The sequence below is a fragment of the Macrotis lagotis genome, chromosome 1, assembly GCF_037893015.1.
Source record: "Macrotis lagotis isolate mMagLag1 chromosome 1, bilby.v1.9.chrom.fasta, whole genome shotgun sequence".
NCBI lineage: Eukaryota > Metazoa > Chordata > Mammalia > Peramelemorphia > Peramelidae > Macrotis > Macrotis lagotis.
Window position 1 is genome coordinate 703,921,145 of NC_133658.1, and position 12,095 is coordinate 703,933,239.

General features: G+C 32.4%; 1 protein-coding gene across 1 annotated transcript in view; it reads left to right on the top strand.

Moving 5' to 3' along the window:
* Nucleotides 1-4,434, top strand: part of KCNH7 (potassium voltage-gated channel subfamily H member 7) — a 625,928-nt gene extending 621,494 nt beyond the window's left edge. Inside the window, exons 15-16 of the mRNA XM_074215839.1 lie at nucleotides 1,457-1,646; nucleotides 3,632-4,434. Of these exons, the coding sequence (XP_074071940.1) occupies nucleotides 1,457-1,646; nucleotides 3,632-3,901 (460 nt within the window). The 3' untranslated portion in view covers nucleotides 3,902-4,434. The remainder of the gene's footprint in view (nucleotides 1-1,456; nucleotides 1,647-3,631) is intronic.
* The last annotated feature ends 7,661 nt before the right edge of the window (nucleotides 4,435-12,095 follow it).

A 12,095-nucleotide genomic window follows, 5' to 3' on the forward strand; every position in this document is an offset into this window, starting at 1 on the left:
GGAATGTGGAGGGAAAGGTGGACTTAGAACAAATAATCAATGGACCTCATCTTTGAGTGGAGGAGGGAATGAAGGCATTCAAGGCTTGATTAGAAGATGTCTCCAGAAACAGGATAATTCTTGGAGCCAGTTGTCTCCAAAGTCTTTGAAGATATGAATGTCTCTTGAAGGTCCATCTGTTTGCCCATTGGTTCAAGGGTCTGCTTCAAAACTGTCATGGCTTTAATTTGTTTCAGAGCTGCTGATTTTCTACACACCCAGCTAGTTGGGTTTACTCTCTATCATAAAGGAGTGTTGATAGGTCAGCCAAATCAGCCAGTCCTCATATGGTTCTTTCTAGTTATCTGGATAATTGGGGTTCAAGAAAACCAAGTTATACATTTTCGCAACTGGTTGATTAATTGATCTCTCACTTCCCTTCCTCTACAAAAGTGGTCCCTCTGCCTGGAATATTTTCCCTCCTCACTGAGAATCCCTTTAGTCTCCTTCAAAGCAAATCTTGGCTCAAGTGCCACTTCCTATATAAGGCCTTTCCAGATCTGGCTCTTTCCCAGTTGTTGGAAATTATTGTTATATCTTAATCCTCAGTCATTAGGTTATACTCCTGCAGATTTTAAAATGGCTCATTTTCATAGTAATTCTGCTCTTTGATGTGTAACTATGAAATCTCTCAGACGATCTCACCATCTTCCTTTTCTCCCCTTTTCTTCCCTAGAAAGATCCTCAAAATTCTTATTATATGGGAAGAAATCCAGCCCTCTAGTCCTGATCTGACATTAGTTCTCTCTCTTTCCAAACTGAAAAGAAATGCAGCTCCTAAGGGTGTTGGAGAGGGTAGTACATACAACTTTGCTTTTACATAGCATACATTTACTTTCATGAGTGTCGCAACTTCCCCAGTAGAATTTACTTTCTGGAGATGGCAAAACTTCGATTTTGTTTTGTTTTGTTTATATTTGAGGGGGGGTAGTGTTTGATCTGATTTGTTTTTTTACTGTATCTCTAGCACCCTCTCTTGTGCCTAGTAAGTTCTTAATAAACGCATGTGGGATTAAATTGCACTCATCTTTTTTCAAATTTTTTCAAAGTCTATCAGAATGCACTGACAAAGGAAAATAGATAAATCAGAATTGAAAGGATCTCGAGGTACATTACCCCCTGAACTAAGGGTTGTGGTTGTGCTTGTTTATTTTTCTCCACCAAATGTATAACCTATTCATATCTTTTTAAAAATAAGAATCTCGGGAAGTATCCTTTAAATTTCAGAAAAGAAAGCATAGGTTCGGCACATATCTTAGTGCTCCCCCTTCTGTCCATCCTGTTTCAAACACAGCTATTTCATTATCCATTTTGAGGGTAGAATTTGAATTTTTTTCTCAAATACTTATGAATTTCAGATTACTTTAGAATAATCATTCAACACTAGATCATAATCCAATTTCTGTCCTTCTTGCAGACTTGAATCTCAAATGACAACTGATATTCAAACTATTCTGCAGTTACTACAGAGGCAAACTCCTGTGGTCCCACCGGCTTATAGTATGGTAACAACAGGGGCAGAATATCAAAAACCAACTCTCAAAGTGATAAAAACTCATCAACATGTAGCATCTATTAAAACTGACAGAAGCTTCAGTCCTTCACAAGTAAGTACAGACACAATTTGATTCTTTGTTATTTGAAAGCAATGTTATATAAAAGCTCTTTTGGAAGACTAAATTACTAAGGTTCTGGGAAAACTAGTCCTTAAAATATAGGGAATCAAAGTGACTTGCCTTTAGCCGAGTTGTGTTAGAGAGGAGGATATAAAATTTCACTTTATCTCCAAGGTTGAATGAAAAAATTGTATTGCCTTCTTTTCCCCCCTAAGCCTTAACAAATTTCAAATTGATTTCACCTATATACAAATGGAAGGAGGGAAAAAGGGAGAAGAATCATGAAATGTTATATATAATTATATATATTATTTATGTAGCCCTGATCTCTCTCCTAAATTCTAATTTAACATTTCCAACATGTCCCTAGGGCATGTCAAATTCAACATGTCCAAAAGGGAAATCATTATCTTCCTTCCAAAACCCATCAAGTTTTCCTTCAAGTTTTCCTCTTTTGGATAAAGACACTTCCATTCCCCAATTACCCAAGTTCATATTCATGGTTCCAAACCCAACTCTTTCCCTCTGACTCAACCTCTATATTCAAGTCCTCTTTCCTCTTTACATGGACCCCTAGACTACTGCAACCCCCTCCTACTTGGATTCATGGTGTCCACCATTCTCCATACTATCATCTTCCTAAAGCAGAAATATGACCATGCCATTGACCTTTGCTAATAATTTTCAGTGGTTCCCTGTGGTCTAAAGGATAAAAATGGCAACTTCTCAGCTTGACCTTCCAGAAATCAGGCAAGATTTTACCAACCAAAAGTACTTTTTTCTTCCCCACACTTTTTATTTTAGTCCTACTTCCACAATTTGAATAGTCTCTCTCCAGTACCTTCCTGGTCTCAGTTGCTTAGAATTTTTAGCTTCCTTAAGGTTCAGATCATTGTAATTTCCTACAGGAAGTCTTTCCTGAACTCCCTATTTGTAAATGTTCTTTCCTACCTCAAATCAGCATGTACATATTTATTTATATATTATCCCCCCCCCAGAGAATATAAGCTCCCTCTAAAATAACAAGGAGTGGAGCCCTCAAGTGTTTAATGAATATTGGTTGAATCATATTGCACTCATATTTTAAATACTATAAAAAATTGATATTTCAAGTATAGCTAGTAAATATTAAGAACTATCTTGGAAAAAATTTCACAAAATTTATGGGAAAGTTAACTGTGTGTACTCTAGCCAGAAAAACTATGTTATAACATGTGGTGATATGCTTAGGAAAAAAATAATACAAACCTAAATTATGAAAGTAGGGGGGGGAAATGTCTTTGTAGTTAGGTTAATAGCTAAAAAACACATGATTCAGTAAAAATTTTTTGGCTTCCAGAGAATTATAGTCCTTTTAATTCTACTTTATAAGCAAATAGTTTTATTCCCTTTCTCTTCCTTTCTGCTTCCTCCCATCCTCTGCCCTCATTCAAAGGCACTAAAATTCTCAGGAGTTCCATACTTAGCTTATCTTTGAATTTATAATGTAAACAAATATAGGAAAAATATTTTTTAAAAAGACTGCTTTCTAGCTTAATTTCCCGTGCTCAGGATTCCTTAAATCCTGGAGCTTTGTGAAATTATATGTTAAATATTAGGGGTAGGGGCAGCTAGGTGAAGCAGTGAATTGCACACCGACTCTGGAGTCAGGAGGACTTGAGTTCAAATGCAGTCTCAGACACTTAATTGCCTAGCTGTGGACCTTGGGGAAGTCACTTAACCCCATTGCCTTAAATAAATAAACATTTTAAAAAATATATTAGGGGCAGGTCTTGGATCTTCACTCCCCATCCTTCTCTTGCATCAACTTTTTTGGAGTGAGAAACTGCAAGACCATATCCCTAAAGAAATATAGACTGATTTGTAAAATATTTTAAAATTATGAATGATTTGAGAAGTAAAGTTTGGTAACATATTTTGGACCCTTATTGAAGGGATATATATAAAACTGTCTTGTTTTCTCTTCTTCCCATCAGTGTCCTGAATTCCTAGACCTTGAAAAATCTAAACTTAAATCCAAAGAATCACTCTCCAGTGGGGTGCACCTGAACACAGCCTCAGAAGACAACTTGACTTCACTTTTAGAACAAGAACCTGATCGCTCTTTAGAGCTCCATCCTCAGCACAGTAAAACTTATCTTCATCCCATCAGGCATCATCCTTCCTTACCAGATTCTTCCCTAAGCAATATAGGAATCTTGGGTCTTCATAGGCATGTTTCTGATCCTGGTCTTCCTGGAAAATAATCATTATTATTTTTTTTTTACTATTTACTTCATATGAAATGTAAGTGCTTTTAATGGCTGGGTTTTTTTGGTTTTTGATTTTTTTGTTTTTTTTTTGTATTTAAATCCTCTATACTTGACTCAGGGGCTAACAAGTTACCATTATATGCAAAAGTACTGTATATTTTCCTAAATTAAAGCTTGTAAGGTAAAGTTGAGCAGTTAGATGTAAATATACTTATGAACTATGTTCCAAATGTTAAACCTGCCAGCATCTCAAGGCATCTTATATTTTTATTATTTTTATTTTTTAACATCTGCATGTTAGGAAATTCCTACTCATGTTGCATGAACAATATCATTTACTGCTTTCACTAAAAGAATACTTTGTTGTAAAATGCTTTCCAAGTAAATAAGAGGCCAGAGAATGATCTAGTTTTTGGACATGACTCAGAATTTATTAAATTAGCTCATCTGAAGTTAAAAGAAGTACAAAAAAATTGTACACCCTGAAACGGTGTAATCAGCTTTCTGTACATAAGAGTATTTTATACTCAATGACACTTATTCCATTAAGATATTATAAAATCACTAAAGGAGTAATAATCTCTTCCAAATAAATGTAGGTGTTTTAAAAGTTTGAACTCCTTGACTTAAAGGACTATCACCAATTGCATTTATAAAACACATTAATTCAGTAATTTCTACTGACATATTTCTTTGACTTTAAAAGAACACATTTCTTTAATTTTTATTTTCTTGACCCTCCTCAAAACTTATAAAACTTGACTGACAGGCAATTCACACAATTATTTCTTGTTAGTCAACCTTAGGACACAAATTATTTTCATGCCACTGTTCTTTCAAAGACTGCCATCTTATAACCCTCATCCCCATTCCCTCTAAAATACCCCCACTTGCATTAGAAGTCTTTCATGGGCTTGTCTTTTGTGGTACATAATATCTTCATTATTTGACAAAAATAACACAGTAATCCTCAGTTAAGTAGAATTTTTTTTGAAGGGGGGGGGGAGGGCAAGGCAGTTGGAGTTAAGCAACTTGCCCAGGGTGACATAGCTAGTCAGGTCCTGCTGCCCCTAGGCCCAGTGCACTATCCACTGTACCACATAGTTGTCCTAGTTAAATGCAATGTTTACAGAATATATTGGTTAGAAAAGACTTAAATTCAAATCTGGTTTGCAACTAGACTTTTTGAAGCAGGAAAGTTAAAGATCATCAATCAAATCTCATTTTGCAGATTTGATTTCAATCCATAGAACACTTTCTAAAATATATTAGTACATTTTCTTGCCTTAAGGTAAATATACTGAAAGTAATTTCTTGTTTCTTTGAATACTCCATCTCACACAAGGCCATTATTCTAAATATCATTTGTTATTTTAGAGAACTATAGAAGATAATAGAGATTTAACAAAATGTTTATTGGTCCCATGATACAATAACATACCCTAGATAGAAGATATTTTTTAGTATACCAGTAATATGACAGTCTGTTTCTTGAGTCTGTCCCAAAAACAGAGGGGAGAAATATATTCCAATTTAGTGGAGGGTTCTGAGTTGAGTTCCATTTAACTGAGATTTTCTTTCATTTAAAAATGTACCCTACATCAATTTTTAAAATACTAGGGTAGATGTGCCCATAAATGAGTTCTGGGAGGTGAGGGTGGGGGAGTGGTTCTTTTCAATTTTCTTTATCAGTTTTTAAGTCCATATTGTCATTCATCAAGAGATATTTAAAGCATATTAGTATTTTATGTATTACAAAATGATCATCTTTTTAGTATATGTATATATTATATGTTATATATAATATATATGTTATATATCTTTGTGTACAACTTTAACTACCTGTAAATCTGAGAGCTTGTTTCTAAAGTTGCAAATTCTGCATACATTGTACATGACCAGCACTTTGTGACTCCCTTGGTTTATTTCTTAAATATCTGACTGATTCACACATTATAGGTCAAATATCCTATTCAGACCTACATTTTACAACATGGCTGGATTATTGGTTAATTTTCTAAATTTTAGTTGGGAAGTGGAAAATGAATCTGCACAGATGGTGATTATATTTTGTAACTCTACTTAATTTGTGAAAAACAGAGAAGCACAAGTTATTAGGACTGGTTTACAATGCCACAATTTCTTTTAAAAAATCACACCTGTTCTTTGTTGTTGTTTATACAACTTTCACAATAGGCATTTTATTGTTATATCATCAGCTAAAATGACTTGGCAAAAAAAATACCAATCTTTGGTTTAAGGAGCCTTAGAATATTGTCACCTAAAAATTTACTATACAATACAGATTTCCTTGCCAAGTAAGGCAACTTAAACATGGTAGTTTGACTATGGAATACTTTATTATGTTTATTGTGAAGACAAGCACAAAATCTGGTCTTCCACAAAGACACATTTTTTTCAATATAATTGAGGGATGACATAATTATAAAGATTGTGAGAGAATTTTACCATATTTAAATTAATGTTTGCATAAAAATAACCTTTTGTACTTTAATTCCTTTGAATTAAGATAGCAGCTTATTGGGTTTTTAATTGTTGCATTTTAGTATTGGAAGGCAAACTTAAAACCCATTTTAATATAGTATTATAAAAATAGGCAGGAGTAATATAATTTGATTAATAGATGGAAAGTAACTGAGTATTGGTAATATCTCCCACCAATTTATTTACAATTATCTAGAATTTAACAGGCAGTGTGAAGTGGTTCAAGGAATATGAAATGAGTTTGTAATGTTTGATTTTCTTAAAAATCATCTTTTCCATTTCCTTTCCAAAAAGGCGAGTCTGATCATTCTTAGACAACTGACTCACCAAAGTCCAGCATAATTCCATCATTAATATAGCCTTTTTTTCTTTAAGAATCTTTGTTTATTCCTTGGTCCTTAAGAATCCTTTAGATTTTCTTATAACATTAGAAATGCTACTTAGTGTCTGACCCAACTAAATTTCTATTTAAATAATGCTCAAATTCATTTAGCTCTGCTTTTCTACTTTTTCTCACCAGATAGAGAGATCACCTATACATACTTAGACTTAATATTTCATCTTGCTAGTGGATTGCTATCCTACCTACCTTGTCCAAACCCCTTCTGGTGTGTTCTACCCTTATTAAATTACGAACCTAGGATGAATAAACACCTATTAATATTGTTCTGACAGGATTTTAAACTTCATAAATGCTCACCCAACAAACACTAGGAGCTGCTTTCTACATTTTTCTGAAGATGCACTAGTGTAGGGGCAACTAGGTGGCACAGTGGATAAAGCATGGCCCTGGGGGACCTGAGTTCAAATTTGGCCTCAGACATTTAATAATTGCCTAGCTGTGTGACCTTGGGCAAGTCACTTAACCCCATTGCCTTAAATAATTTTTTTTAAAAAAAAGATGCATTACAAGGCTACAAAAAAGGAAAATTCCCCTTCCATCTTAGTGCACAATGCCATTATTGTACAACTTTAGACTAAAATTTGATTTTCTATGTGCAAGAATTGTCTTATTTTGGAGGGAAAGCCTGTTGGAAGCTATCTTTTAGTTGTATAACTGTTGGTGATGATTCTAGTTACTTTCTGGAAGAAATTTATTGATCCAAATGACATTTTAAAAAATTGGAACCTTATCTACAGAGCTAATTTGCATTAAAAAGTTATTTTAATCACATTTATGAGCATGCACAGACTATGCTCTGTGGAAGCTGAAAGTGCTATGACTAAATATGAATTCTATTTAGGCTGTTTATTTATAACATACTTAACCATTAATTGTAATTGTTTGACTAAGAAGGGTTCTTAAATTGCATGACAAAAAGTAGATGAGCAATGAATTTCAGATATTTCTAAAATACTTTTACATTTCCCCAATGATAAAAATATTAATTTTCATTAAACTTCCATTTATACATCTATAGTTTTTTAAGAACACATGCATCATATGCATGCAAATGCTTGTGTCCTATAAAGTAGCATGTTTTAGACTTCTTGTAAAAAACTAACAGGAAAATGGCAAAATTGTCCATAATTTTATCAGTCATATGAGAAATTAAAGAGACTTTTAAATCTATCTATAGATAATATTCAACTTGAATACGAATCAGGAAAACTGGCATGGGGTACAATTAAGTAGTGTTCTCTCATGAATGTAATAACACGTCTATTCTGTTGTTTCATGGCACCCAACACCTATTAGAACCATGATTTTAGATTATATTACTAATAAGTAATTATTACATTCATAAGTGTGAAGGCAATTTCAACACTATGAGATAAAACTATTGGATAAAATTTCTTGATACATATCTTTGGTGCAATAACTTCAATGACTCCAACATCTTTTCTGATTTAAATGGTTTATGGGAAAATTGTCTCAAAAACTCACCTTTGCAGAATGCATTATTTGTAAATACCAACTAACTAAAATGGAAAATCATATGGATTCTTGAGGTTTCTAATAGTCTAACCTCAAATCCTATCTTTCAGTATAGAATATTATACTTGAAATGGAACTTCAAACTCATCAAGTTCAACTTATATTTACAGACAAGGAAAATGAAGTCCAGATAATCGCCTTGTCCAAAGTCCCATAGCTATTCAGATGATATAGTCTAAAACCCAACCATAGATGATGATTCTAGATGTTGAGGAAAATTTATTGATCCAAATGACTTTTTAAAAAAATCAATTGGAATCTAATCTACAGAGCTAATTTGCATCAAAAAGTTTGTAGGAGTGCTCTTTCTAGTAATTCACCTTGCCTGTTTGGCTCCCCACAATGTAAAACTAAATGCTCAGGGCTTAAAAAAAAATCATTTTCACTCTGTCACTCTAATATCTGTCCCATTGACACAAAACACTAAGACAACAGCAAAGTGTTCACTAATACTTAAATTTAATACAAGCTTCTCTCATCTAATAGATTATCTTCTTCCTTAAGTTACACTAACTTAAATAAATGGTAATCTAATCCTTTCGTTCTTTTAAAAGATGTCACATATTTAAATACTTGAATGGCAGGGCAATGTATTTTTTAAAAAAGCAAGTGACTTGTTTTTATCTAATACAAAAATCCATTATACAGTACAAATCTGTTAGAGAAAAATACATATTTTCAAAAACACAAACTAGGTAACATTTTAAGAGTTAACTTTAGGGGCACTTTTTAAAGATGAATCTCTCTTGAAAACAATTAAGTATGCTCACTTAAAGGAAACAGAATTGCAAAGCAAAAATGCTACCAAACTACCAGTTGAAGATTAAGCAGCAATGAAAAATCCATGGAGTAATATACATTGATTTACAGATAATTTTTCAGAAATACATGATTGCGTACAGCAACACATGCTAATTTAAATATTAGTAGCACAGTAACTTCTTCAAAAAAATCAAGTTCTTAATTGTGTACAATAGGTTACTATAAGAGTAAAGTCTCTGAAATGTTTTTGATTTGTACACAGGTCAAGGGATAAAAGGCCTCAGTCTGGCCATTTGAGATGCTAACCAATCCAAAACCAGAAAAAACTGTAATAGTATCTAAATGAATCCCAAGGTCATATAAGCATAGGAATTCCATTTTTTTGTTTACCTTGTGCTAAATGATGACATTTAGTTAACTTTCAGTTTTAAAGCATGTCTGCATTTGTTTAAATGTTTCCTTACAACTCTTAGCAACCAAAAATATTTGTATACATGTGAAATGGTATGGTTGTCATTTCTGTTCACTCTTCTAAATTCCTTTAATAGTCTTTTGTCATGATTTATCAAAATCATTATAAAAACAAAATTTTTATTTTACAATAATACTTCTTAGAGTACACCAAAACAAAAGATACAATTATTACTTTCTCAGAATTTCCATATTCCCTATTTTTAACTAGTAGCTTCTCTATGTGTCATCAGAAAACAATTATACCATTCCTTTGGATTTAAGGAAACATTTTTTTCCTCCTCTAAAAATAATGTTGCAGTCCTTAAGAAAAATTTTCAGTAATTTCTAGTTGCAACCATGTAATAGTTCCCATTGATTTTAATGGAAGGTATAATATCAAAGTAAGTATTTGTGATTAAAATATGAAATAATGGCATTGTAATTGAAAAATGTTAGAATGTTTTCTAATGCTGAGATAAGACCAATGAAATGTATATTTTGAAAGAAATGCTTTTTTTAATCATTTAAAATATTTCAAACATATAAGACAATTAAGGGGAAAATCTCATTGATTATACCTTTGTTTACTTAAGTAGTAAATATCCTGGAATGTTTCAAACATAATGAAACAGCTTACCAAAACATGCTATACTTTTTCCCTTTATCTTTATACTCATACTATGTAGCATGAAATCACAAAGGTGACTTTGAAATAACTGTACAGAAATATTTATTTTTTAGCAAATGTTTTCTTCAAAGATTATGTGATACTGACAGCATAAACCATTTGCACAAATAGTTTTGCAATAATCCTCTGAAAATAACTGTAAATAGAAAAAATGTAAATTGCACTGTAAAAATTATTGCAAATTTTTGGTAGCTAAAAAGCATACAGGGAGTTAAACTGCAAAAGTTGTACTGAAAATATAACGTACATATAGATTCAAGATTGAGGGAAATAATTTCTGGACTATTTGATAAGAAAATTGAACAATTTCAAACACATACATGGCTTGTTTGGAGGCATATGAGGTGGTTGTCTGTGTTTTAGATAGTTAAGATAGAAACTTTTGGAGGGCTAACTGTATTTCCAACATTTTTAATTAGGTATAGCACCAGATAGAGGCATGATGGTGCTGATTTATTTTTTTAAAAAATCACTTCATTATAAAAACAGTGCTGCACTTTGCTGGGTTCTATCAGAACATTGATTAGTAGGTTTGTGTGGATGCATGTTAACTATTACATTTAAAATTAAGAAAATATCTTTTTTTAAGTGTTTTTGTTACACCCAAAAAGGACTCACTAAAATAGCAATTTTCTTTATAAAAACATTTATCCAGTTGTACAAGATTTCTAATCTTTAAACATTCAATTTAATTTTAAACTGAAAGTTTTAAATAATGCACTGTGTATTCATTTCTCTTTTCCTTTGGTTGAAAAATGAAAAATATCCATATTTTTCATTTCCCTAAATTTCTATGTATTTTTTAGTCCCTTCCCTAAGGGAAAAATGTTGCATTTGCAAAAATTGTTTTCTAATATAGAACATAAAACACATAAAACGTAACAGAGAAATGGTTGGCCCTTCTACTGACAATTAGATCTTTCAAATATAAAGTGAAATAAAGGGATGTTAGTAATTTATTTGGTTTGATATCTAACTTTTTTAACAAGAAACTGGCACAAGGAAAATACTCTCATTTTAAATAAATGTTGAAACAAAAGAAAATATACTAAAGTAGCATACATTAATGAGAACTCTAGGTTCTAGAGTACATAAGAGCAGAGAGTCAAATTTTAAAACTTGTTTTTTGTTATAGGATTACAATTTTGGAATGACAGCTATGGGAAAATTTTAGATCAGCATTCAAAGAATACCAGAGCAAAGTCCATCAAAAATTAACCCACAATATCAAAGAAAATGGATTTCTAACCTGTATAGCTCCGGGGCATGTTTACTAGCACTATTTAGTTACTCCTTTGAAATTACAGTAACTGTAGCAATGTATATTTTTATAATTAAGTAGTACCATCTAATTAAACTTCATTTGCTTGTAAAGGCACATGGCTAGCTATATTTGTATTCACATTTTATAGGGCAGACTTTAGCAAGCCTAGAAATGTTGGGAGGGTAATATCAGGCCATTCTGTCTGGCACAAATATCAAAATTATTTTTTGTTACTAAAAGTTACTAAAAGGTAACTTCATTGACCCAAAAGGTTCCCAAGTTGCCCTATTTAATTGTATGTCTTAGTGTAATATGGGAACCATAGAGAAATGCTTCTATTGCTACCCAAGTAAATCACAAGATTCACTACCACACCCTGCCCAACTCATTTCCTAAGAGTACTGTGATATGAAAGCATTGCCAAACCCTATTATAGATGACATGCTAATGAATCTCATTATCCCCCAAATACTATAAAAAGCCAAGGTGTCTTTACCAGACTATATGAATAGAAATCACATTCTATCATGAATCTTTTCAATACATATCGAAGACAGGCATTCCCCTTAGTGTCCAA